General features: G+C 48.6%; 3 protein-coding genes across 3 annotated transcripts in view; 1 reads left to right on the top strand and 2 right to left on the bottom strand.

Annotated features, from left to right (window-relative positions):
* The window catches only part of LOC128730702 (POU domain, class 6, transcription factor 2), a 45580-nt gene extending 42307 nt beyond the window's left edge, over window positions 1–3273 (top strand). The window contains exons 7-11 of the mRNA XM_053823779.1: window positions 183–363; window positions 1289–1345; window positions 2536–2619; window positions 2842–2990; window positions 3054–3273. Of these exons, the coding sequence (XP_053679754.1) occupies window positions 183–363; window positions 1289–1345; window positions 2536–2619; window positions 2842–2990; window positions 3054–3190 (608 nt within the window). The 3' untranslated portion in view covers window positions 3191–3273. The remainder of the gene's footprint in view (window positions 1–182; window positions 364–1288; window positions 1346–2535; window positions 2620–2841; window positions 2991–3053) is intronic.
* Window positions 3274–4891: 1618 nt separating this feature from the next.
* On the bottom strand, window positions 4892–6918 carry LOC128730215 (UNC93-like protein). The gene is made up of 7 exons (XM_053823247.1): window positions 6662–6918; window positions 6293–6585; window positions 5968–6199; window positions 5751–5910; window positions 5419–5683; window positions 5194–5356; window positions 4892–5120 (listed from the first exon to the last, which is right to left on the bottom strand). The coding sequence occupies exons 1-7, from the start codon at window positions 6916–6918 to the stop codon at window positions 5027–5029; spliced, it is 1464 nt and encodes a 487-aa protein (XP_053679222.1). The 3' UTR covers window positions 4892–5026.
* Window positions 6919–11989: 5071 nt separating this feature from the next.
* LOC128720784 (hemicentin-2) lies at window positions 11990–26767 on the bottom strand. The gene is made up of 17 exons (XM_053814479.1): window positions 26716–26767; window positions 22495–22821; window positions 19843–20166; window positions 19586–19753; window positions 19361–19519; window positions 19212–19288; window positions 19052–19150; window positions 18831–18990; window positions 18416–18706; window positions 17518–18335; window positions 17322–17451; window positions 17006–17260; window positions 16672–16929; window positions 16456–16596; window positions 13652–13746; window positions 12715–13473; window positions 11990–12644 (listed from the first exon to the last, which is right to left on the bottom strand). Exons 2-17 carry the CDS (start codon window positions 22556–22558, stop codon window positions 12015–12017), a joined length of 4428 nt encoding a protein of 1475 aa, XP_053670454.1. The 5' UTR covers window positions 22559–22821; window positions 26716–26767; the 3' UTR covers window positions 11990–12014.
* Between the last annotated feature and the right edge of the window lie 1140 nt (window positions 26768–27907).

Below are 27907 nucleotides of genomic sequence, written 5' to 3'. Positions count from 1 at the left end.
AGTTCAATAATGTCCCCATGCTCCACATCCAGCTCCCGACGAGTCTTAGCCTCCCATGAACCGTTTCATGCTTTAACTTACATCTCGCTATCTTATTCTCACTCACACATTCCTTTTGTCTTTCTCTCTCTCTCTCTCTCTCACTGTCTCACACGCGTCATGGTCACCCGCGATCGCCACAGATGAGTTAACAATCAATCAAACTAATTGCAACGTGGTGGACGGTATCGATCTGGACGACATCAAGGAGTTCGCCAAGGCGTTCAAACTGCGGCGGTTGTCGCTTGGGCTCACACAAACCCAGGTCGGCCAGGCGCTGTCCGTCACCGAAGGGCCTGCCTACAGCCAGAGTGCCATCTGCAGGTATGCATGCTTTTCTACTCGGCGTTCATGCCGCCCCTCTAAATCTTTGTTCCGCGTCCGTGCTACGAAACGACCGAAAGTGCAGCGCACCTACTCGCTGGTAGAAAACTGTAGTGTGTAAGGATTTATACCTGTACTATTTGCTCTGGAAAGGAGCATTTGTCCGCTTAAGGATAACATAGCTATGCAGGCTCATGCAAAGTCTCATGCATAGCCTCGACTACTCTCTATATGATTTACACCATATTATTCGAACATGAAATTAATGTAATGTGTAATTCGAACATGAACATGATGTAAATTATTACTACAAAAAAGCTCATGGCTCTAAACCTCACGTTCGTGGGCAACATGAGTGTGTTTTTGTGTGTTTATCGTTTCATTATTTTGCTACCAAATTTCACTATCGAGAGCTTGTGTGATGCAGAAGTGCATCCGACGGGTTACAAGGTAAACGCACACGCAACGAATTCCGCTTCAAAATTCAAAATTACGTCCATCCCTCCTCAGGGATGGTCACGTTGCCAGGACATTGTTTCGTTTCGCATAGCGTCTGGGCGACTCCAAGCGTCCAACACCGAACGGCGGGCGGTTAATCGACTCCAATTAACCAACGGCCCGACGGCAGCCGCGCTCTTGGCAACGGACGCCCAAGGAGTCTCTGAAAATCGTACCGTTTCCGTTATAATGCTTATCGTTTCTTTTTTTCTCCCATTTTTCTTCTTCCTTTTTTTCTTGGTTCTCGCCCACCACTCCCATACTTTTCGGTTCGGTTGCCAAACAAACAAACTATACAAAAAAACATGATGTTGCCAAAACCGCCCTACTGGCCGCCGGCCCCACCCCCTTCAATCATCCCCCACCACACACGTCACCAAAACCACCCCCTGCTCACACGTGGCCCGGAAAACCAAACCACAACCAGTGCCCTCGCCGCCCAGATGTATTGTGCAGCGCAACTTTCATCGCAGCAGCAGCAAATGTATGTATTCACTGACATCAATATGGTAGCGTTTTCGTTTCGCACTTCTGCTTGCTTTTGCTTCCTTTCTCAAACCACTCGGTGGTTTCGTTATGGTAGACTCGCGCTCGGGGCGTAGATTCGTAGTTTTAGTTAAAAAGCACCAAGGCGCCAGAGCCCATATCTAGAACACCTTCCCCTATTCCAAGGTAAGATCGTTCCAACTCCTCCCGGTTTCGTTTTAAGTAGTTGAGTTCCCCATGTGTTTGTGCGTGTATGTGATGGCCACCAACATTAACGAGCACCATCCCCAACCCACTACGGGATCGTTGGGCGACAATTAAGCATCGTCAATCGCCTGCATGCCTTCGTTAATCGATCGGAATTAGAGCCCATTAGGGTTCCGTTTGTAATGAGCGTAAATCAAAATGGCACAGGGTTAAATTTGGAGAATCAATCATCAATTGCGAAGCGCAACCGGGCCAAGCCCTTCGGAAGCTGTTCGAATTGGTTTTGATCAATCGGAGGGACGACAGCTGCGTGCCCATCGTTTCGTGGCTGTGTGGTATCGATCTCTGGATATGTTGTGCAGGCGTTTTTTCTCTTATAGTTTAATTTTTTCTTATTTCTAGTTATGGCGACACGAAACGTTCTCTCTTTAATGTGAAGCGACGATCGCTTGTACGATCGTATATCATTTGCGTCTTAGTTTCCTTTAGCAGTTTTCTTCTTTTCTTTTGCAGTTTGTGTTCTTCTTTTTAACCACCTTTCCACCCGTTGATTGGCTAGTGCATTGTGTTCTTCTTATGTGTTCTTTACTTTCCATATTTCTTTCCTTCGCATTTCTGTTTCCTTTCAGTTCCGTACTCTACTCACCGTTGACACGAAAGTAAAACACAAATTTGCAAATTTGATCAATGTCCTGGCAAACTTACCGTACCTTACCGTGTTCGCTAACTGAGATGCTCGTGTTTTCGTTTCCTATTGTTTGTTTTCGATTGGCCACGAATTAGGACGATTGGACGATTTTGGCTCGCGGTTGCTTCACGATTGTTTTCGTTCTCACATTCCCAAGCCCTTCGGTTTTGCCTGTGAACACGTGTTTGATATGATTTCGTTGTTTTCTCATTGGTTCTTTCTTTCATTCTTTTTCTCTCTTTTCTTTTACGCCGCCCAACGCCCAACTCCACCCATTCGTGTCCTTCACGCAGGTTCGAAAAGTTAGACATTACTCCCAAAAGTGCACAAAAAATCAAACCCGTGCTCGAACGCTGGATGAAGGAGGCCGAAGAAAGGTAAGGCTGTCGTGGGTCGGGACCGTTGATAAGAATGCGATTTGTTTTTTTTATTTTCCTTTTTCTCTTTGACGATATATGTACCAAAGTCTCGCCTTTGCACCTTCGTGTACCTTATGCTACACAGCGAACATAATCCTTTTGTAATGCACGATGCGTTTTTTATTATTCCAATTTTCCATTTTTCTTCTTCGACCCCCCACAACGACTAAACCCGTTCAGTCATTCGTCTAGGTACAAATCGGGCCAAAACCACGTGCCAGACTTTATCGGCGTCGAACCGTCGAAGAAGCGAAAACGAAGGACCTCCTTCACGCCGCAAGCCCTCGAGCTGCTGAACGGTCATTTCGAGCGCAACACGCACCCTTCTGGTAGGTTCCAACGATACCAAGTCGGCAACAAAAACCCTCCTAACAATGTTAACTCTCTTTTAGGAACGGAAATCACCGGCCTAGCTCACCAGCTCGGATACGAGCGGGAAGTCATACGCATCTGGTTCTGCAACAAGCGCCAGGCGCTCAAGAACACCGTTCGGATGATGTCAAAAAGCTTCAAGATGGAAAACACTTAAGCCACCAGCAGCCAAGGGAGCGCGCGAACCGTAGCCATACGCAAGACAAGGTGCCATTCCGATACTGAACATGTACACACATTCTCCTGCCCCAAAAACACACACGCATATACGTAGGCTACGTAGAACGAATAATAGAATGTACAACGCGAGGATGGGAGATACGATATTTGTTTCTTTTTCTTTATTTGTTCGACTGTTTTTCTCCTCATTTGTCGACGATGACGATGACCATGGCCGTCAAGATGTTGCATTTCCACGATCAAGCGTTCCAGGATGTGGAAAAGAACTCTCCGTGGCGCCTCCCAAGCCCAACTGTCTAATTCTTTTTCATTTTCACGCACCGTACAGTGCATTTTTCTCCGTTACGTTTTTGTTTTCTTTCGCTTCTCGTACTGATAACACGTCCACATGGCCTTTCCACTGCTTTTCCGCACTCCACCGAATTGCGTTTGGTGGCTAGTTTTCCGATTTGTTCGATTGATTGCTTCGCATCTAGTTGTGTGAACTCGTGAAACCAAAGTTCCTAATCTTTATAGTAAGACAACCAGCACACAGATACACGCACACATTCACTTACAGTCAAACCAGCCCCTGCAGTAAAGGGAGAATCGAACGAAAGAAACTGATCGCTCCTTTCAACGATTCCCTTCCATGATCCTTCCCGAACGGGAGACAAAACACACTCTCACAAGCCAGATGAAAACGACAAACATAACTTTAGCCAGAGAGGCGCAGAAGTGCGATCGGTGCAGCAAACAAGTAACCATAACCGTGAATTAGGATGCAAGTGGCGAAGCCTCCTCGAAGTTTGAGAGGAAGCGCGATGAGAAAAACACAATCACTGTAATATACATAAACGGAACCCCGTGTACACGATATTGATCCCTAGCCATGAGTGTAATGATTGTATAGTAAAAGAACACCGTATCATAAATAAAGCCAACCAGTTAGTACTCCACCCGATGATGCTCCGTTTCTCCACTTAGTAGCTCGTGTGGAGACGCACGTGTTCTGCTGATCTCTCTAAAGGACTACAACCACAGCTATCGTCTATCCCGAGCACGAGCAACTCGAAATCGGAACAGTTTGCACAAAAAAAAATCAATCATAAACCCAGATAAGCCGACTAGAGAGAAGGGAAAGAAGCAGAGCCAGAATTGTATTCGTCTTTAGGAAACTGTGTCAAATAAGGTTAAACGAATCCCCACATACGATGCCACGTCACACGCGGCAGTTCAGTATAGATCGCAAGCAAAGCTACGCATCGGCAGGATGTGGACTCCTCTCGAAGCTACTCAACTACTTCTCTCTTATTGGGCTGGGGAACAGAGGGCAAAATATGCGGCTACCATACTATTCGAACCATGACTTACACATGTAAACAATCGGAGCCAGCTGTAAGGGTCAGTTATTAGCGCCATGTTGCCAGATGAAAAAGAGAAGAAAATACGAGATGCGCAAAGCAGCACGGATCTTAGTCATTGGAGGTCGTCATATCAAGTCGAGCGTTAAAAATTTAGATCTAAGGTAAATCTGTACGAGAGCATAAGTAAAACTATGAAAAATACATTTTGCAATGCAATATTTTGTAAAACTCTCGTCGTGTCTCGTCATTTCATTTCCCAAACGGTGCGGAAAAACGTGCATTCGTTCGTATTCCACTCGCTGTGGTGGTATTTATTTATTCTGCCTGTGAATCAAAGCTTCCCAGAAGCAACGATAAGAAAAGTTATGCTCGGCTATGCTTCTGAAACTGCAGTAAAAATGGCGGCCGCAACATAATTTTATGGCAAACTGCACAATTTCCGTGTGCCGCTTTATAGCAGCTGGCAGTTAGCTTTCATTCGGGTCTTGGCTAACCACCTCAAAGCGTTTTCCCGCGTCGACGCGTTTCACACGATGCTCCATCAGTTCTATGATGCAGTACCTACGAGAAAGACGATAAAGGATTCCTGGAGATCGTTTTCATGGTGGTCAATTTCTTCCCCATTCTTACGTACCCAGTCGTTCCGATAAGCATGACGACTAGTACGAATAGCAGCTTGATGAAGGTGGGCAGGAACGAGCTGATCGCGTACATCACCACCGATCCGGTGGCTTCCCACAACCGAAAGTTGCTGAATGCTGCCTCTTCATTGCCAGGAAATAGGATACCACTAAGCGCTGTGATGTGAGAGAGAACGAATTAGTATAGCATTTGGTGTAATCGTACTACACCCTCGTACAGTTAATCTGAATGAGCCACACGCCATCCGCGAGGCCCCAACAGGCGACGATGATAGAGTACTTGTAGTATTCGTCAGTTGGTTCCCACAGCAACATGAACACTATCAACGCGGTGTGGAACAGCGCCGTCAGTGGGATGATCAGTCTACGCCCCAGGTGTTTCGTGATGTATGGCGTGAAGGCAGCCGCAACAGCATTAGCCAGTCCGAAGCTGATCATCGCATACCCAATGTAGCTGATGCCAAGTCCGCAAGCGACGAATGACTTTGGGTGAGAATAAAATTAGAGGTCCATGGAGGTCAACGGTCAAGGTAGAGCAACTCGGAAGTACCTTCGTAAAATCGGCGGTAATGAACGCCTGCTCAACACCGATAAAGGCCGCTATGGGTAACAACAGCAGTTGATACTTCTTCCTGAGCTGACGCAACGTTATGACGAGCGTGCTCTTTCCTGAAGCCTTGCTAGCGGGTCCATTTCGCACTAGGTTGTATCTGGAAGGCGTGTAAAGTATATCAAGCTCAGTATACGCAGCCTTTATGGTGATTTACCGTTTCAAAGGATCGACGAAGAGCGCCACAGACACACTGGCCGCTACCATGCAACCCAAAAAGATGCCGGTGAGCAGGTTTAGCTGTTGCTGATCGGGTCGCTTCAGATCGACGGTCGCTTGAGCCTCTTGGTGGATTGGAGCCGCGTAGTTGGCACCGCAGGTACTCGCAATGCTAACGTTGGTCAGTTCAACCGTACCATTCACCGGATCCGACTCTCCGTACGAGAGCACTAGGGAAAGGGACACGTTTACCATTCGCAATGCAACGATATGGACTCAAGGCGATCACGCTGCACACCGGTGCGCAATCGTGGTCAACGCACCTTTGAAGGAGATCAGATTTCCGAGCACCTGCGCTAGCTGGTAGAACACGAAAAACAGGCTGAAGAACTTGACGATCAGGTAGTCCGTCTTGACCTTGCGTCCGGTGGAGATGCTGAACGCCTCTGCGATGATCGAAAGGTACGTACACTTGGCGCACCAGAGCGGTCCACCTCCGAAACCGACGGCCAACCCACTGGGGATGAGCGTCGCGAAACTCGGATAGAACTGGGCCGCAATGTACGGCATATATGCCACGAACGACACCACGATCGTCCACTTGCATCCAAGCAGGCTGTGATGAAATACCGGAAAACCACATCACGTGAGATGATGCTCACTCTTCCTTCAAACACTCGCGTCAATCTCACCTGATCACTAGCACCGGGAGGAAGAGGTTAGAGAGGATCAGCGATCCGTAGATGCTGGCCAGAGTATAGGCCCCCAACGATCCATCGTTATGCAGCGAGCTTTGCAGGTTCGACGTGCCGTGAAATGCCGTAAAATGAATCATGAAGGCGATCCCCAACACGGCGATGTTTTTCAGAATGCGCCATTTTTCCCGTGGACCTAGCTTATCGATCGCTTCCTTGATCGCGTCTTTGTCCGGTGTGGTATCTTCCTGCATGTTGACCTGTTGAAAACTCACACACGTTCGAGATACTGTCAGCACACTGTCAATTAGCACCCGCACAGGGGTACAGTTAATGTGGCACTAACCTGAGCTCCACCGAACTCCACCGAACCTAGGCCAAACCGTGTGATGCAACTGATTAAAACAGGTTTCCTCCAACATTTCGCCCGCGTCCCTACCCGGGAGGGCTGTGGCATGTTTCCACCCGTTCCAATCCTTTCGCTCCGACCCACGTCAAGGTCATATTCAGTCCATTCTCGTTCACGAATCCGCGGGGGCACAAGCTCGACAAATATTCGGAGTCGGTCGTGTCAAGTCCATGAGTCAGAGCAAGCTTTAAGCATTTAAATGTATTCTAAGCATCCGTTCTAGGTGCCTGCGGGCCTTGTGATGGAATAAATTACTCAAGATCTCAGCATCTGGAATGTGTTTTTGCTGTTTTATTCAAACGCGAGCGTGATACCAGTGACTGGTGTTACTCTTTGAGCAGTTAGGTGGTTTGTATGCTGGTTTGAGATCGTACTTTCTCATGACAATAACGACAAGAGATGAATTTCTCACAAATTGTCATGGCGTTGTTTCGAACCAGCAACATATTTCGACTGGGCTCAAATATAAATAAATATCGCTAAGGTTCATAGAACACAATCTATTTGGAAACTACTTTTCCCACATTTCTCACTTTCAAAGGATGGAAAATCTTTCGCTTCGATCCCAGTAGCCGACAGGATTGCATGAAAATCGAGCAAGAGAGAAATATAATGAAAGAACGCAACCGAAAAGGAAGCGATGTCAGCGAACAAAATGGGCGGAGTCAACGGCTACCGGATGCTGTGTACCGATGTACCACGCGAGCACGTGCGTTGCGTATGATGCTACAGCATATGATTTATGCTCGTGCGGCAAGTACGACTCATACCGTAACGACCCTTCGATGATAGGTTGAAATAAGAAGCGGTGGAATCGCTCGCAAGACCTCAAGACCCTGGAAAATCCAAACCGATGGCTTGAGATATTGATGGAAATTGGTCCTTTTTCTGAGACAGTTTCACAGTTTCAGATAGCCTCAGCATTCTTACCAAGGGATGACCTCCTGCCGATGAGGAACGGATTCAAGTTCTCATTCTGTGTTATACCGTCGTCGTCGCTGTCGGATGTGGTCGGTAAAGCAGGCTGCTGATAGACAGGAAGCACACTAACTTCTCAACTCTCTGACGACCCCGCAACTCAACATCGCTAGCACGCGTCCAAAGACACTTTGCCCGGAAACGGGCCGGAAAGCCTCGGACAGGGACACGGCACGTGTCTGGGCAAAACATTTCTCTTGTTTGGCGTTATGCCGCTTTGCGTGAATAATTCTGCATTAACCTTACCACAGGAAGTCCGCATTTCGGTGGGGTAGTCGTCGTAAAGATTAATGGATCGTTGTACTGTGGCCCGGGCGTGCAATCGGGGGTGCAGGGATCAAAATATCACAAAATATTATCCACCGAAACGCAATACCGGCGTAAATCTGTTGCGAGGAAAGTCGTCAGGATATCAGGATTTGAGGCGCTGGTGGCGACGATGAGAGTGCCCCGCTAATACGGCTGCAATTTCTTTCCCATTATTTTGAGATGATGCAGCACATTTGTCATCGGTGGCATTTGCCAACGCTAACCCGCGAACATGGAAGTGGCTTTTCGTCACGGAGGCACAATTTGTCATGCGAGACTAGTGCATTAAGTCCTGGGCGTTTTTTAAATTAGTTTGCTTTTCCAGCGTTATTACCTGGACCTAATATTAGCGTGGCTTATAGAAGTTGTCGTCTGGTCTTACACCAGAAATTTTATGAACTTTAATAAACTTCAAACAAAACAGCTTTTATAGCAAGCAGCTTCTGAAGAACGCCAATCAAAAGCACCTCGTATGTGTTCATTATTATACTATTGTAACAATCACTTCTGAAGATGCCTTAAAATCGAATCCTTTAAAGTCAATACCATAGCAAAGTGCTCTTGAAATGTGATATGGTTGATTTGCGAGGATTTATTGCACACTATGGCCAGAAATCTGAACTGTTTCCGTGTTCCCTCCCATAAGTGCTAGGGTTAATAAAGTGCCCATCGATTGCCCAGTCCATAATAGACACGTTTGTATAGAAAATCGCCTTTCAATAACAATCGCTTCCTTCATCCTGGTCAAAAACTGTTTCCAGTTACAACATGTACGGGTGTCAACCGGCATTGCCGGAAGCCCAAGAGCAGCTTCCAGAGCACAAAAACTGGCAGGATAGAAAAAAGGACATATGGTGCATAATAAGAAGTTGCTCTTTCGCTTGGACGCGAATCCCCCGGAGAAATTCGGCCGCTGATAAAACCGTTGCCACTGAGCCGTTAAGAAATGGGGCGGGCAAAACGTAAATGTCACTGCGCCCTAACAGAGTGGCTTTCCACTCCGGGGATGCGCGAATCGTCGCTCTTAGACCGGTATAAAAGGACCGCACATGACTCGATTCGAGCTCAAAAAACCGCCAGCAATTGGATACTTCTCGTCGTTTTCGCGTCTGCGGAAACCCGAGAAAAACCAAGGGCTTCAGCAAACATTAGTCAATTTTTGTGCCATTTTGCAAAAGAGAATTCAATTTCCTTGCAGAAAGGCTTTACTTAAAACACACAACATTATATTTTTCTTTACAACTGAGTCCTTCAGGAAACCTTTTTATTTTCAAATCCTTACTAAATTTTCCTCAGAAGAAATCCTATATTGAATATACAAGATTATGAAACAACATTTGAGTTCTATTGTACATAATTCAAGTTATATAATAGCTTTGCATTAGAATTTGCACTTTGCTTATTACCAAAGTAATTATACACAAAATACATCCTAGTCGATTCAACAATCCAGAAAATCTGTCAGTTCAAGTTCAAAACCAGAAACAAAACGCTTCTTCCTGATGTTAATTCATGTTGATGCAAATTCACCATAAGTGCGGTAGCTTCTGGTATAATAATCTCGTTATGCATCTAATTCCAGAAACTCCAAGCCCATTGCCGCGTCCGAAAGCCAGATATCAGCGAGAAAGCAACGCAGGTCCATTCGCCAAAGGCGTACGTCAGCGTCATTTTATTCGAGCTCGTTTCGATTAGGTCCCCAGCCTACTTGACGACTAAATCTGCAATTGTGGTAATGTACTCTACGCCTGTTTCCACCTCCCGAAGGGCAACGAGGTGTCGGCACGCTTCGCAGCACTATCGGAGTTGCTTCAGCATCCGCAGGACAGCGTGTCCCTTTTTGTGGAAACGGATTGGCTGCCGGAGCGGAGATTGATCGTATCTGTTGTTTTCCCTCGGGGAAATGGGCCCTGCACCCTACCGCCATGCACTATGGAAAGTGGGAAAATAATTGAACAAGTGTGCCGCAGTGAAGAGAAGGCAGACAAGTGCCCAAATGCGCCCCGAGGTCTTGCGCGAGATCGCGGGACTCGTGCAGTGCATTAGAAGTCATTAGGGACAAATTGAATTATCGTAGCTCGGCACGTAGCCTTTTTGGGCCATATGGTATGCGTCACAGCATCCACGTAGTGGCTCGGTGTGTGGTGGTTCAGCTCCGAAAACATTTGTGTAATCGAATGAAAGTCACATTTAAAGTAATATAGTGTAGTGCCGTGTGGTTCTAAATTGTTCGAGCTCTTATTCTCAAACAAAAAATGGCCGCTAGGACCAAGAAAACAAGATAACACATAGGAAAGAAACAAAAAACGAGTGTGTTTTTATACAAATCAATGAAGACATTCAAGTACTACTTATCTTTATTGGCTGAATAAGGAAGAAAACCGGTGTATAACAAAGAGTATAATGGCATATGTAGTGCGAGTAATATGAAATGAATGCAGGCAGCAGTGTAGCGGTCAAGCAACGGAAGTAGTACATGAGCTAAGCAGCAGTAGGCTCTGCAATGTTACTAGATAAACTTTTCGGGTTTCTTTCCACTCTCTCACTCTTTTTTTCTTATTTTCCTTCGTTGTTTCGCTTGAACTTCATCATGTTATAGATGGAGGCGGCCTTGTAGTTGATCGGTCCGTAGTTGTTTTCCTCCAGATCGGCGTAAATCACGTCCTCAGGATAGATGATGCCGTCCTGTGGATAAAGACGTGTATGGTAGGGAAGATATGGCATTGTATGAGGCTTGCTCCTGCTTTGGCGGTAACGTCCATCAAGGACGATATGGCATTCGGTTAGTTTACGCAGTGTGAGTGAGACAAGAAAGCTACTCTCTCCAAACTCCGCCGATCGGCTACTTACTCAACCGGGCGCTTTCCACCATTCCAACCAATTTCAGCAACAAAAATAAAGGCGACAAAGTTCCAGTTTATGTTTAGTTTGTTCGTCCGTGGACGCACTGTATTGCAAAATAAAAATTGTCAACGTCATTCGGCACACTCTTTGCGGCACAGTGTGGAGGCCCTTTCGGAGAGCCCTTGGCCAACGGTCGGCTAGCGGCGGGTTCCGTTTCCCTGTCGATACCGCTCGTCAGCGTTTCAAACGACCCTTTATTCCCTATCGATCGAGTATACGAGCTACGCGTTTGGATGTGAGCTTTTTAGTTTTTCGCCACAAGTGAAAATCAAAAATTGAACGTCGCTTTTGGCAGATAGCCCTAGAAGCGATTGTCTAGCGCGCTGCCCTTTAAAAAATGTACGTATTGCTTTTGGCTGTGATCGTATCGTTCGCCTAAAACGGAAAGAGAGGATTTCGACACATGTTTAGTTCAGTACCAGGCTAGGTACACCAGCGTTGGCAAATGTACAATTTTTATTCTGCAATGTTGTAGTCGATCGCCACAAACGAACACAAAAACCAAAGCAAGGGCTCGGCCGTCGCCTACTCAGCGGCTTTTCCAGCGCACAGCGTGTTAACATTTGCGGCTGGCACTCGTGGGTAAGGCACGCAGGATGACACATCGAACACTTACCTTAAACGCGTCTTCAGGATTTTTCTCTGGCGTGGTGACCCGGAGATGATGGTTAGGAGTTAGTCGATTAGTTTAAACACAAAAATGGAAGCCGGTTTTTGAAGTCAGAGAAGATGGTGATGATTTTTGTCGTTTTATTTGATTGCAAATTTGTCATTATTACACATATTAACCGACTTTCTGTTAGTGGTTGTTATTATTGCTGTAGTACTCGTTGGCACGGGAGTTATGGGTTTAAAGGCTACGGTGCTAGAGTCGTACGGAAAATGTTGCGCCACCGCCGTACGATGGCGCTGCTGCTGCTGCTGTTGTTGTTGGTGGTGATCATAGTACTCGTGCTCGCTGTCGTTTTCTTGAAGCATACCGGTGCCGGCGTGGTGATGATGGTGGTTGATGGTGCTGCTGCCCTGGTGCGCGCCTCGGTGGCTGCTGCCTCGGTAATCGCGCAGCGTCTTCGAGCTGATCGAGTGCGACTTGATCTTGAGATCGCGCACCGTCGCCTCGACTGTCTGCGACGACTGGAAATTAAAGCTATGATGTTTCTGTAAAGGCAGCTTGATGTGGCGCCTGCTGTTGCTGCTGCTGGAGGAGGACGATGACGGTGTGGCGATGCTGGGTGGTGGTGGTGCGCCACTCTTGCGCAGCAGCTGACCAAGCTTGGCCTGCTGCTCGCGGCTATCCACCGGGAACAGCTCTCGCGGGATCACTATCCGCGTTTGGTGCTGCGTAATCTCAAGATAGTGGCTGTCGTGGGGTCCCTGGTACTGCTGATCGCAAGGAGGGTTCTTGTTAGCAAGCATGGCATGTTAGTACACCTCGGAACAAATCACTTACCTCCTCGATGACTCCCGGGTCCGCGTCCGTAGGATGCCTGAGCGACGAATCGAGCCCTTTACCGAGCGGAAGGTTCATGTAGATCGGATCCAGCCGGCTACTGCTGCCACCGGAGTACGCCTGCATCAGCCCATGATTCGGAGCTGCCTTCGAGACGAGCGAGTTTGTCGAGGCGTACTTGCGATGGCGCGGTGCCGGAATGGGCTTAATACAGTCGTAATAGCTGTTAGAGACCGCACTGTTCGATCGGCTACCACCTGGTTTGCGACCTGGCTTCTTCAAACTGATCCGGTACCGCTCCTGATGTGGTCCTTCGAGAATGAGTGGTTTTCCGGGTGGTACCAACCCAAGCGGGCTCGGTGCCGTAGCCTCGTGGATCTGGATCGAATCGGTTAGGTTCTCATAAAGCGGTGTCACTGTCTCCAGATCTATGAGCTTCTTCTCGACCGATCGTTTCATCGAACGTGTCCCACCAATAGTGAAACTGTGCGATGACAAAGTGTCACTGTTAGGATCCAGGGCCAACTTCCGCTCGGCAGCCTTGCTCGACTCATCTCCACTTGTAGGCTCTCCTTGGGAGGACGCATGCTGCAGACCCGGGTGTTGAAGGGTCGGGTGAAGCGGCGGTTGCAGCGTGCCCTTCTGGCTGTCCTTCTGATAGTTGATGTAGTTGTACGGATGCGTCGGGAAGCAGGATGGAGTGAGCGATTTGTTATGGTGCTTCAGCGATGGCGCGAGGTTAGTTTTGCACAGCATGGCCTAGGATACACGTGCGCACACACACACAACGAACACAAGGTTAGGCACGCAGCAAGGATCGAAAACTCAAGGGGTTAATAAAAACACCTTCTCGTGTCAGTTCAGCCCGTACAATGCGCAGCCAAACTGTGCATTGAACGTTGACACTCACCGACTATAAAGGCGCACAAGGACATACCTTCTTTGGCGGCGTTTGCAATCCATGGAACGGAAGGTTTTCATATTCTCCTGGTTCGATCTGGGATCCGCCAGCAGTCGACGATTCTCCAGTAACTGCGCATGTGGAAGAGATGAAACGAAACAACGGAATATTAGTGCCGTTTCGACTTTGGAAACCCCAACCACGTGTGTGTGTTCAAAAGGTCCTTTTTTGGGGGATCGCTTGGCTGGCTGTTCCCACCCGTGGGTGGTTCGAGAGCCATGACGATCGGCTGTGGGCTGCGTTTTCCATCGAGACGGAGCGAGAGCGAAGGAGCAAAAGGAGCGAAGGAGCTAGAAAAGGACATTCCATACCTCCGCCTACAGCCGTACCAGCTTCCGGTACATTTGCATCTCCACCATCGACCCCCCCTGACGCGGGTCCTGTCTCGGAGGCCGCTGCGGTATCAGCTGCCGTTGCTGGTGTGGGTGTGAGGGCTGCTGTGGTGGATGTGGGGGACGACGGCTCTTCGATGGTGGGTATGGTTTGAGGCTTTTTAACATACGTAATAACTGAACACGTAAGTAAACATTCGCGTCCATTCAGCGACAAACGTAACCAACATAACAACGTTAAAATGAGTAAATGAAACGAAAAAAAAAAACAAGCAAAAGCATGATAAAAGTACATGAAAATATGAGTAAAAAAACGGGCTTAAGACAAACGGGAAGATTAAAACGTGCCGGGTGGGAATAGGAAGGAACACAGAAGAGGAAAACAATCGGAAACACAAAACAAAAACCAAGGAAGGAAGGTGGGAGTCCAGGCACACATACAGAAATGGAAAGCGACTGTACCATTGCTCGTGGAGATGCGCAGCAGATCGATGCTGTTGCGTTTTTCGAAAAATCGTCGAATACGCCATCGAAGCGACTGATCGTAGTGCCGGATGTTCTCAGAAGCATCCGCTTCCTTCGGCACGCACCTGCAGTGGGGAGGGCGAAAAAATGTAATAAAAACAAACGAATATCCAATTTGTTTGTTTGTTTGTTTGCAACCTATCCAATGCTCCCGCACCGTAACCAATAACGCAATCGTGGGTTAATCGATTGCCATACCTGGGGATTGATTATCCCCTACCGAAACCGTACCTAATGGAATTAATTCCATCACCAACATTGGCCCTTCCACGTAGAGAAATGTTCACCACGTAAGGTGTGTTAGAAACAAAATATCCAGCACATAAATTCAACTCCTTTAGAATAGTTTTTGGAATTGCTACTCGTTGACATTGAAAGTTTTGTATATTTAATGTTAATATTCTATATCTTCTGTTGACTTCGTCTAAATCTTTCTCTCAATATTTTTGTAGAGCTGTTTTTATACAGGCCACCAAGCCGATTAGAGTTTTATCATCAATTTTACTGCACATCCAGCATTCCGGTTACTGTGTTACAGCATTAGTTCCATCCACCAACCCAGCATTGGTACAACTTTGATAGAAGGTATGATAAGGAAGTATTCAACAAATGTAAGATAATTATTCAGTCTATGCCATTAACCATCTCAGAGCTTCCAGCCACCAATGTAACGTTTGACGGATCGATGGGAACAAGGATAAGGTCGTAAGTGTTAGCTTTGTATGATGCTATATGATGCTCTGACGGATGCTCCAACGATGATTCCTCACTAGCGTGGTTAGCTTTTCTTACACCAATAAATTGGCATGCAAAACTGTACAATTTTAAGCGTCTACCCAGTCCGACACGTATGGCGCCGTTCGGATTTTTTTATCACACACACACACTGCGCAAATGGCTACAAACTACGTACCTTTACCAAAATCATAAGCAAATAAAACGATATATATCCAATCTCTTACCTGCGATCTTTCATAAATGAGAATTCAGCATCTTCGATTTCTTCCATGTGCATAGAAGCTATTAGTGAGAGCGCGCGCACGTAAACGAGGTTCAGAAGTTTTAGTAAGAAAGAAGTTAACAAACATTTAAAGGAAAAAAAAGTATTGCAAAATACCACATGAGAAGAACGCGGGGACGCGGGGCACAGAAGGTGAACGCATAACGTTAACTGACACGAAAGACAAACAGCGTTTGGAATGAATGAACAACAACATAAATCGAACGAGAAACTAGAAACTAGTATGAATGTACAGTGATTTTATAGCAAAAGAGCTAGAGAGAGAGAGATAGAAAAAATAGATGGGAAGGTACAAACAGCCAGAATACGTGGATCAAAGTGAGCATGATGAATGATAAAAAATTAATCTCTTACGCTAACACTGACTATAAGTAAAGAATCAAAGTAGAAAGCACGAAATGAGGTAGTAACTATCAAACACGAATGTCTCCAAAGTGGTCCAAACACCCAGAAAAAGGATACAATAAAAAAAACAACGGTTGAAAGCATTTGTCAACCGAACTTCGTATGCGTCAGATCAATGTCCACTAGATGCTGCACCAGAAGTAGCTGCCTTACGTGGAGTTCAGATTGACAAGTACTTTGACCCGTATTCAGCTTACGTGGCATTCCTTGGCCGAGAATCCTCAGCTGGTACTGCGCCACGCATGCTACCCTCTCCACAAACTATCCGGTAATGATCGTTAAGGAAACAAAGCTTTTGTGAACTGCAATTTTGAGTAGGAACGTAAGAAGAAACCCATAAAACTAAAAAACCAAGCCGTACTACCTGTTCACATTCGATGCCGTTTGTGTTTGTGTAAGTGTTTTATCGGATTCGGTTTCGATTTTCGTTTTCGCTCGCTTCTACCAATGTGGATCTGCCTCTCGAGAGATGGCAGTACGGTGGAGCAGCTACTTACATTTCTCCTGCCGTCGTTTCCTCCGGCAGATGCAAATGATGACGATACAGATAATAATGACCGCCAGCAGCAGGGCGGCAACACCACCAATCAGAATGTACGGTGTCAGAACGTCTCCTTTCAGCCACCACGCGACGTAACCTAAAACAGGAGCCATGTACTCCGACTGGAGACTGGACGAGCCATATACTCCGAGGATGGCCAGATGCTACTTACCAGCTACCTCGATCTCACACGGTGTGCCCACGCCAACGTTATTGCTAGCGACGCACACGTAAGTGCGCATTGCCGACACGGCATCGTCCAACGTCAGGTAGCTCTCGAACGCGTCACTCTTAATCCGGCTCTGCAGACTTTCATTCATGTGTTTGACACTCCACTCAAACTCCGACTCACGCGGGCTACCGGTAGCAATACAGATCAGCTTATCCTCGTCCTCGATCTCCTTCCGCAGGATCTGACACGTGGGTTTATCTGAAGCGTTGATCGATAGAAATGATTTAGAACAAATCCGCAGGATCACCTCTACAAACAGGAGGCCTCTACTCACAGTGAATGTCGATGAAAGCGTCCGTAGAGTGGTTGCCGTGCTTGTTGAACGCAGTACACGTGTACTTGCCGGCATCAGACCTCTGCAGAACGTCATCCACTATAAGCGCACTACCCTTGGCAACGGTTTCACCATTGCGCGTCCAGACGAAGGCCGGCTCAGGGTATGCCCGGGACGAACACACAATTTTTGGAGGAATCTTGCCTTCCTCCACCGATATGGTAGAACTAGAAAGGCTCGTGTTCTCGGGAGGATCTACAAAATAAGAAAGAACGCTATAAGCCCGCTACACCTTGAAATAGCACCAAAAACTTACATTCCACCCCAAAATAGGTAGTGCTGCGAACACCCGGACCGGCGGAGTTGTTCGTCGACACGCAGGAGTAGTTGGAGCTGTCCTTAATCCGGTCCAGTATACCGTTCGGCCAGGCTGACATGTTGAAATGCTGCAACACAGAAACCACCGAATTAGCAACACTCTATAAGCACCGAAATAGGCTCGATATTCTTACCAGCACCGAGTATGCACTCTCGAAATCTCCTGTCGCCGGCTCCGACGAGAGATAGCTGTTCGTGATGTAGTAACGCTCGTCGTTCTCCTCGATGCCAATCCCATCCTTAAACCACGAGATCGTGCAAGAGGGCACACACTCAACGCGACACGATAGTGACATGTTCGTCGTGGAGAACAGTGCTCCTGTGTAGGGCTGCAGTTTCTGGATGAAAGCCGGTGGAGCATGCACCTCCAGATTCACCTCAGCAGCGAAACCTTCTCCTCCTTCGTTGTACGCGAAGCACGAGAACGTCGTACGCGAGTCCAACCCCACAGGATCAACCGTCCAGGATGGCGTGACCACGTCCAGCACTGGTTTTCCACCACGCAACCAGCGGTACCGTGTGGCCACGGGGTTGCCCCGATCCTCGATCGAACAATTGAACGTCACACTACGTCGCTTGATCGCGATCCATGGATAGTGGACCATCGAGGCGTTACCCGGCTCGTAGTAGATGTCAAGCGGGTTCTCGTCGCTGACGTCACCCCAACCGGCCGCGTTAAAGCCCTCACACGAGTAGTTGCCGATGAACTCTCGCCCAACGTTTTGCAGCAACATCTTGCTTGGGTCCACCTCGCACAAATTCTCGTCCGTGCCGAGCGTTTCTTCCTCACATTCTGGCAGCTCCTTCAGGAACTCCCCATCCAGGAACCAACGCACCCTAGTCAGGAGCATTGGGTTGCCGTCCACAATGTTGCAGAGCAGCGTTATGTTCGCCTGGTCGTTCTCGATCACTGGTGCCTCGGGATCCATCGTCAGCATCACCGTTGGCTTATCTGCAAACGCATCAAAAACACCACTTTACATCACTGGCAAGCCTCAGGATACTCCGTTACAGAGAATCGGCGACACGCACATATAACATCAACATAAACTTCGTTATCGGACACATCGAACCCGATGGAGTTCGACAGCTCGCAGGTGTAGGCACCGATATCGTGCCTAGTCGAATTTTTGATCAGCAGTGCCGTCTGCTCGGGATTACCGCCCTCGTAGCGCAAGCTGTTCAGCTTGATTTCCTGATTGTTTCGGTACCATTTGACGCTCTCGAGGGAGGCCGGGTTCGCCTCGTAGTCGCAAAAGATTAGAAAATCTTGCGTCTCGTTCACGGAGATGTTCTCCGGTTTCACTGACACCACCGGAGGGTCTGCGCCGAGGCCAACCCGGTACACACGATTGACACAATGAATGATGGAATGATAGAACGGATAGAGTGCTCATTAGTAACATACGCTGAGGGATGAACGAAAGGATTAAAGGACAACACTTACACATCACTTCCAGCGTGAGTGTGTCGTGCAGCGGACGGTCCATGTCCTCGCGCATCACAATGTTGTCGGCTTCGCAGCGCATGGAGGCGCCATTTTCGAAGCGCGTTGCCGTGAAGATCATCTGGCTGATAGTTTCGAACGTTCCATCATTTTGAAGATACTACAGAGAAGAAAACGAGTCGCATTAGTAACGTGAAAATACGAGCTCTCTCACGACTTACTGTTTTAGTATTAATTGAAGTCATCTCACTGGATTCCTCCGTGATGAGCTTGGATGAATTGTACCAGGTCATATTGGCTGCCGGTCTTGCTCCGCTGACCTGCAACGAGAAGGCTAGACTTAGTCATCGATCGCCTTCACAGATGAATGGCGTCGCTTACCTGACACTGAAGCAAAACCTTCGTCCCCTGGACCGTGTGATGTTCCACACCCGACAGGTTGATCTTAGTGGGCCGCACTGTGGAGGTGGATAAAAAAGGTCATCAGTGCCCCCGTTTTCGCTAGTTACCCTTCATTAGCACGCTATCACCTTGCAGATCGATGTGAAACTGGTTGTCGACAGACAGATGGAAATCCTTCATCTCTACGCGACAGTTGTAGGTGGCTCCCAGCTCTTGGCGTGACAGTGTCAGCGACAGCGTCGACTTGACCGTGTACAGTCCATTATGTTCTTCGACCACCAGGTTATCTGGAAAGGAAGATCGCATCGGTGAGTGTTCGTTTGGCTTTCCACGCTCCGCTACTGGCAACGTACCACGCACAACGCGACCCGAACGGTGCCAACTTATCACAGGCTCTGGACGGGCACCGTACACCTCGCAAACGACCTGCAGGTCTTGTCCTTCGCGCATCGGTCCGATGTGGGAGCCGTTTTTAATACTATTTCTATTGCCATCCTGAAGCGTAATGACCGATGGCACAGCTGCAAGAGAACCAGGGGAGTTAGTGAGCGAATTCGGCATTGATCTCCGTTGAGGAGGCTCACAAAGGAGCCCGATGAACTCTACTTACCATAAACGTTTAAAGCTACACTATATGCGCCCGAGTTCTCGCACTGCTCCGACGGCTCGAGAAACGTGGTCTCGCACAGATATGTATCTTCGTCTGCTATCTCGACGTTGCGGAATATTAGCCGGCTCGTCTGGGCCTCGTGGGACAGCGACAACCGGTCGTTGTAGCTGCCCTCGACTTTGGCAACCTCCCCATCACCGGACACGACCGCTATCCGCTCGGTTCCCTTGAACCATTTCAGCGAGTGCAGCTCGCCGCAGGTCGCAATATCGATCGGGCAGGCTAGCTCCACCTTTTCGCCTCTTAAAACGGATATTTTTTCATCTGTATTGGAATGGAAATGGGACGAGCATTCGGATCAGAACGCATTATCGTTATCATGCTCTAAATTGGCATATTGAACAAACAGACGTTACGGCAAACGAAGGACAGGGATGTTGTGAGAATTTGAAATGGTCCATCTGAGCTTTGAAAGTTCTCAGATTACGCTGGACTACGCCGAGAAGACAGGTCCCCCAGCCTCTCGCCTTCTGCATATATTGCTTCAGCAGGTACTTCATCGCCCATCGCCGTAGGGCAATAACCGAAGCGAGCTACGAAATGAATCCATCCCACCCGCGGTTACTTAGCCCCCGGCCACGGCGCCCTGCATAATAATATCACGTCAAGTGGAACCGGTAACTAAACACACGGTGTCTACAGTACACACTTCAAAACTCCGTGAGGATATCAAAAATTATTCCACCCAGCCATCTTGGATTCGGTGTTGTTGTTGTTGTTGGAAAACGTGGTACTTCAGTTACTCTCGCAAGAACCTGTCAACATCGCCGCCGGTGGCGTTGGTTTCGCTTTCGTCAACGGTACGGCACGTCAGGACAGGTGCAGGGCACCTTCTTCTATTCTTCCTTCGCCCCGTTGGAGGTAAAATTTGTTGTGCCTGTGCTCGAAAGCAGGACATGCGACCGAGCGAACGTGATTAAGGCTCATTCTTTGCCGCACGTTAATAGCAGTCCCGGGGGCGAGGTGATAAGTCGACGAACGGAAAATCTAATGGTAATGGTAGCACGCTCCCCGTTGGACCTGTCAAGAGCACACTTCGTTTTTCTCACATCACCCATCCTCCCCAGAGCCGGTTCGGTGGTTTTCCGCCTCCACCGAGCCAGCTGACATATGCCTGGTTCGGTCGGATCATGTTCAAACAAGCCAGACAGCCTGTTCGAAGTTACTCTGCTCCTGCCGGGCTTGACATCCCGGTAAGGTGCTCGGTTGTGAGGAAAATTTGGCCGGTGAGCCTGCAACGGCCTCTAGCAGCGAATTGCTTAACCACAGCCCTGCACAACCGGAAGCGTTTGGAAACTTCAAAGCGGAAGCTACCGGTTCCAAGAAACGCCTCAACAAAAGGGAAAGCCCCGGTTTCGGTGAAACGTGCGTTTTCCCCCCCGAAGAATGGTAATGTGTGCTCTCGTTTTTTTTCTTCCTCTTCATTTTTCAATCCCACCCTCGTCAAGGGGCGTAATATATTAGCCCACATACGCGCGTGGTGCGATTGTCCCGACCGATTCCCATGCGCCGGATTCCATCCCCACGGGCCTCTTTGACCGGAAATCCATGCATGCCGCTAGTGAAGCGTTTGTTTTGCCGTTTGTAGGTGATCTTAATTCTGATAGTTTTACTCATTACTCTACTCGTATCTTCCTCATTGCCCTGAAGAGGGGTCTTAAGCCATCCGAAGTTCCGGCGCTTCATCTTGCCCAGATTGCCCGTGCGCGGATCGCAAGAAAATGATCCAAACAACGCTGGGTTTAGCGGGAGAAAAGACAATTCAATGCTGGGAGCTTTTCCACCCTCTCGGTGCCTTTCTTTGTGCCCCCATCGTGAGCGATGTGCTCACGCGTTCGGTCACGCAAAAGCGTCGCCCAAGTTCCCACAGTTTCATTAGCATTAGCAACAAGCAGCAGCAATAGCAGCAGCGGCAGCAGCAGCAGTACAAGAAGGAAGAGAGTCGAGTGTTTATGCTCCACTGATCACCGTGTCTCATTTCTTGTTTTGTTTCTGTCCCAGCCTTAGCAACGGTGAGGGTGAGGTCTGTGAGGCCAACTGCCTCGATTGCACCTTGCGACACCCACGACCCCTACTCGTTTACCCTGCTCCTCTTCCTGATCGCTCGATTGGCCTCCTGACATTTGTTTTCCGTGCTTCTGGATCCCTCCGTTGCTCTAGCTCGGTCCCCTATTACTCTCTTTTTTTCAACGCCACCTTTTACTGCCTCTGCTCAAATAATTAACTACCTGCGCCCGACGCCTCATCGTTACTGTCCACCCTCGAATCGATCCTTTCATTCATCCCGGGGTTCGCTTTAATGGAGAGGCTCCTGTCGACTCATGCGTAGCGTCACAGGACTCGATCCCGTTCAGTGTCCCCATGGGGATTGCCTTTTTCATGCCCTAAAGGATGAGTGTGCACTTTGGCGCAAACAAATTGCGGAAAAAATATGGGGTGAATTTATAACGCCGGTGGGGGTGGGTGTGTGTATGCTTCGTGTAACATTTACTGAGGTGCAACCGTTTTTTTTCCTGAAATCTCTTCGACCACAAGCCCCAGGGGAATATATTGCTTAATATGCCAACACCAATGACAGGTAAAAGGACTCACCTTGGCAAGATGTATTGCTAATGTGCAGAAGTATCCATAAACTCAGTATAACAATACTATTCATATCTAGCAACTATTCAAATTCAAATATTTAATCTATAACAAATAAATACATCTATGCGCGCACGACTGCACTACGCGCCTGTTCGCACTATTGTTTCCGAGCACACGAGAGCGGCCGCGGCGAAGATGATTAGCGATTATTATTGCTGCTGAAGTTGCTGTTGCAGTGGTAGTAGACGTTGTGGCTGCGCTCCTCGTAGTAGTGGTAGCAGTAGTTTGTCATTCCTAAAAATAAGCAGGCCGAAAGCAGGCGACCAGCGAGGGCTGCACCGCGCGGGACGCCAGCCAGTGTCGGAAAAATAAATAAATTATCACAAATCGGTCGAATGACGGCCGATCGTGCGAGCGGTCGGGAAAACGGGAAGACACCGTGAGGAAAACGATATTTTGATTTCCAAGCTGAACAACGAGTCGCTCGAGGACGTGTGGAGCAAAAGCAACGGAAGGGAGCTTGTGACAAATCGCACGAAATAAATTGCCCTCCTAAAAGGATAATGTTCTGATGGATGCATAAGATTAGTCTCTTCGATTGCAGTGCTATTTTCCTTCCAATTGCTTTTTCATCTCTTTCTCCCTGTCACGTTGTCCATAGTGACACTCTACCGTCATCATCTTTTCCACATTTAGCGTCTCACTCGCACGCTTTCCACGAGGACTCACTGGGTCTCACTCATCCGTTTCGCATGGAAACAAATTACAATTAAATAATAGGGAAAAAAAGTCAGCATCGAATTCTCGGGTACATTTAACGCTCTCACACACTCTTTCCCTCTCTTCTTTAGCCTTGCACCATGCGGGAAAAGTGGGAAAACCTTTGCTCTCGCGAACGACCAAATCGCACCGCAGACAACAGAGAAACTGGCTCCCAATTTTCACCCAATTTTCTAGCGAAACACGCTCTCGCACACACACGCGCTCGCACACTCGAGGAAATCTTTGCGAACCGTCGGTACGGTACGAACGGTGAAGGGTGCTGAAGAAGCTGGACGGGATCTCGGATTCGAACTATTCGTTTGGTAGCGCCAGGCGCGCTGCAGCTCCTGTAGTCGCTGGAAAAAGGCAAACAAATTTCCACTCGACCTCGCGTTTTCCACCGTTTCGTATTCAATGCACTGGCAGCGAAACTCAAGGGTTAATTGACACCGACAATTGCCTTTAAGCCGTGGTGCGTGACACGGTCGGCTTGACGAGTGCACCTTGTCACTTGACGTACAGCGTGTCACCTGCCGGAACGCACCGACTGCACCACTCAAAACCGCACTGTTTTCATCGTCAGGACGTCGTCCATAAGTCACCAAGCACGCTCGAGAAGGCCACCACACTTCCGCTACTGCACGGGCATTCCCGGGATCATATTTCCCAGTTGTGCCCCACATCCGAACCTGCCCCGATTCTTGCGGTTATGCCAGCCTGGGGCTTGACCAACCTTCTCGGCAATCCCGTTCGTTCGTTTGTGTTCTTCGCTCGGTGTCGCCCAATAGGGGGTAGCAGTTGTAAGGTTTCCCGTAGCTGGCAAGGCGTACTACACACATAGACACACACATACACGGCCACGGGGTGGGAGGTCACAAAACACACCAGGAATTTCCTTTCGCCCAACGCATTCACACATGCACATGGCTCTCGCACACACGCACGCAAGCGAGAGCACGAGAGCGGTTTTTGGCAGGATACGGCGCTCTCGCTTAAGTCTCTCGGATGCTTTTTTGGAGTTGAATTGGACACTTGTTCTGGTGCTTGGTGCACTGGTGGCGTAGTGTTTCCTTCCCAAGGAACACTACCCTCAAGCGCGGACGTAAGGGTGACCCACTGACGGTGGGACTGGCAAGAGACCTTGGGAAATCACCCGAAATGACATCAACGCTAAATACGCCAGATCCCGCGCACACTACGCAGCGGTTAGTGCTAGTGGCAACCATAGTATTAGTGGTAGAAGAAGACTACCTCCGATCGGTGACAATTTTTGACATCGAGATGAGCGCATACTTTTGACTGTATTTCGCGTTTTCCACGTTTCGACCGATGGGAATTCTAAAGGCTCCGGTGAGCGACGCGTGCTGGCGTGGCGACTTTGGTGAAGGAAATCATAAAAATACCTTTTCCCACAAACCCAAACTCATGTCTCGTTCGATGCCGATGTCTTTGACACCCGAAAATAGAAGAAATCGTGCCTCATGTGCGTCTAAATGTCACACGGCTCGAAGCAGACAGGCTACACATCAACTCCGCACGCAGATCTAAGTCGATGCTAGCGCCTGGTCAGCGCACGTCCAGCATCAGTGCAATTGATCTCGAACTCCGTCCGCTCGTGGGTTCAGTTCATGGCACGGTTTCCTGCTCGTGCCAGCTCCACGTACTCCGGCGAATCGGAGAGATTATTCACCACTTTCGGGGTTGTCTAAATATAACAACACGCATCGTCCACCGTGTCCACCGTGTCGTCTCATCATCCCACCCATCGCCACCGCTCCGCGCCATTTTCACGATTTCCCACGACATTGCGTTGTTTCCGTCCGTTGTTTTTTCTTGTTCCGTACGCGAAAAAGAAAATTCTATTTATACTGTATGTCGCCAGCGGCTTGCCTCACCGCGCTAAATCGGTTGATGAGAGTATTTAATGTCCCTCCGTCTGGTGTTCGGTTTATTCGCAAGCATAGAATCATCCCCAGCGTGTGTGCGTATTTAACTTCTTTTTTGCGCTTTCCCAATCCCGCCTCGCGATCTCCGCGGTTGTTGAATTGAATCAATCGCGTAAGGAAATTGCACAATTTGGCGGCCACCGTGGGGTCGGGTGAAGTCGCGCACATCCGACGGAATCCAAACGTCGAATTTCCTCCTCACGAGGTGCGGCTTTTCCGATGGAAACTTCCTCCATTTTCCCGCTGGCGCTTCCTTCGCACCGGATGCGAGCGGCAGCATTCCAGCACCCTCGAGGGCAGAGAAATGCGGCCAACCGAGAATCGCAACTGCAATCTGCGAATGGGAGATTTCGGTTGGTCGAGAAAAAAGAAAAATCTCCCCCTCCCGTCCAGGCGGAGAACGCAGCCAGGTCGAAGAACTGGATTCTAGTTCGCAGTTAAAAGACTCGCACGTCGTCACCTATTGCACGATCGGTTTATGCCTGTCTTTCCGCCCTAAAAGCCTGTTAACTAGCCCGTAAGAACAGACAAACACCTGACATGAAAAACGTCCCAAATGAGCCGTCTTTATCGGCGCAGATTAGCTCCCCAAAGTTTACTAGCCACCCACTCCCCTCCCAAAAAACCAGGGCTAATGTTATACAAGGGATAGTGTGCACCACGCGAAAATACAGCATTTCTTTCGCTTTTCGCTCCATCGCCATCAGCGGCGCCTGCTCTCTCTCTCTCTCTCTCTCTCTCTCTCTCTCTCTCTCAAACACACACACACACTCTCTCCTGCTCGGAAAAACGCGCACAATTTCCCGCTCACCGATGACCATTCGCTCGCTCACGCGCTCACATCGGGTGGCTTTGTCCGTGCGTGCGTGCCGCTGTGTGTGAGTGTGTGCGCGTTCGTTGTCCTGCCGTGTGCCGTGGGAGCACGAATTGAGATAAAATCAATTTTCAGCTCCCTATCTCCAAGATCTCCATGCTCGGTATTGATTTTATGAGCATCAAAAATTCACACACGACCACCTCGCTTTGTGGCGCTGGCTGGACGATTTGGCTGAGGTCCTGCCATTGCCAGGACCCGCGAATGCGTCACTACGATAATGGAACACGAACATGGGCCAACTATTATCGTCCTTTGTTTCCCTGCTGCCACCACCGATGGGCCTTTTAGTGCAAGTGGAGTGCATTTTCTGCAAGTGTTGTTGTTGTTTTTCCGTGCCGACATTCGCGGTCGATTTTCCCATTTTTCCGCACAGCTCCAGCATGGCGCGTCGGCGTAATTTCCACTTCGAAGAAAATTCCACCGCACTTGGCGTGTCCTATCCTATCGACCGCGAACGGGTTAAGCCGTTGCTAGACGGTATTATCGAACGTTTCACGCCTCGTAAATGCATCCACAAATTCAAGCAAAACGGGTGCATGTAATCAGGTGTAGGAACTTGCACGCACTGCAACACGGGCGGTTTCGCCTCACCACTCGTCCACTTTTTCCTTCACAACCCACAAACGTCTGGCGCTCGCAGACCTTCACTGTAATCCCAGTTGGAGCAGTCGGGCTCGCAGCATGTATATTTTGCTTTCGGTACTGTTGAAAATAAACTGAAACGGCACGCACCGAAGCACCGTCAGTCTGGTTCGCCTTTCTGCGCCCCGTGAGAACGAGCGTGAGAACGAGAGAGAGCGTGCGGGCGCGAGCGAACTCGACCAGGGAAAAAGGGGGAAAATTATCCAAGGAAAATGCGAATTCGGTGGCGAGGAAAGTCACGCTTCAGTAAGCAGTCGCTCGCTCTTCTCTAGGGGCCAATCTACTTGTGCTTCTGGGTCGCTATCTGGTTCTCTTGTTAGACATCACACTCCCCTGGCACAGTGGGATCAAATTTCTATTTGTGTAGAGGAGAAGGCATAAAACGAGTCCATGGAGGAAGTTACCATAGGTAAAAGAAGTCTTTTTCGTATCTTCTACAGTCTTAAAAAACCAATAGTTATGAGCGAGATTTTCAAGAGGTTAATCATTGAAGCTGTTTCTTTTAATAGGTGCTTTATTTCCATTATAAAAACCGATCAAAATTGCAGCATAATTATGACCATGTGAAAATGGCTACAATGTTCTAAAACAAGAGTCCTTTAATCCTTAATTTCACGCCTCCACAGACCATAGTGCTGGGGGCGAAGGAAATGTGAGCAGATCCTGGCGGCTGGCAGGTAATCGAGAGACATTGAGAGAGAAAAATGATCAAAAAACTCTCTCCACACCCCAAGCCGACCCCTTCTCCCCATCCCTCCAACACCCCATCATTTACAGGTGGCAGCGCGCGCAGAGCGGGAGTTGTTTTATTTTGCTCCGTCTGCTGCTGTTGCTTCGCGTAGGGGTTTCTTTCCCCTTTTGCTCTAGAAGTGCGGTGTTCGCTCCCAAATGCAGGTTTTAAATACGTTTTCCCTTTTTTTTGGACTGCTGCCCCACCGAACCCGTCTGCCAGCAATCGGTCAGCACAGTTCAATGGTCGCTGCATGACGCGTAAGGACGCGAAAAGGACAACGACGGCTCGCCACTCCGCAGCGAAGACGCTCATTCTGACACGGTGATCGACTGACTCGACGGCCTCTGGGGGAGGTTCCCGTTGTGCCGTGGTGTGTCCTGCAGGACCAGACGGGAGAGAATGGCGGCAAAAATAAACCTGGAATGTCAACGACTCTGACCGACGAGAGCGCCGGACTAA

Source organism: Anopheles nili, chromosome 2 (genome assembly GCF_943737925.1).
Source record: "Anopheles nili chromosome 2, idAnoNiliSN_F5_01, whole genome shotgun sequence".
Lineage (NCBI taxonomy): Eukaryota > Metazoa > Arthropoda > Insecta > Diptera > Culicidae > Anopheles > Anopheles nili.
This window is presented reverse-complemented; position numbering and strand designations above follow the sequence as displayed.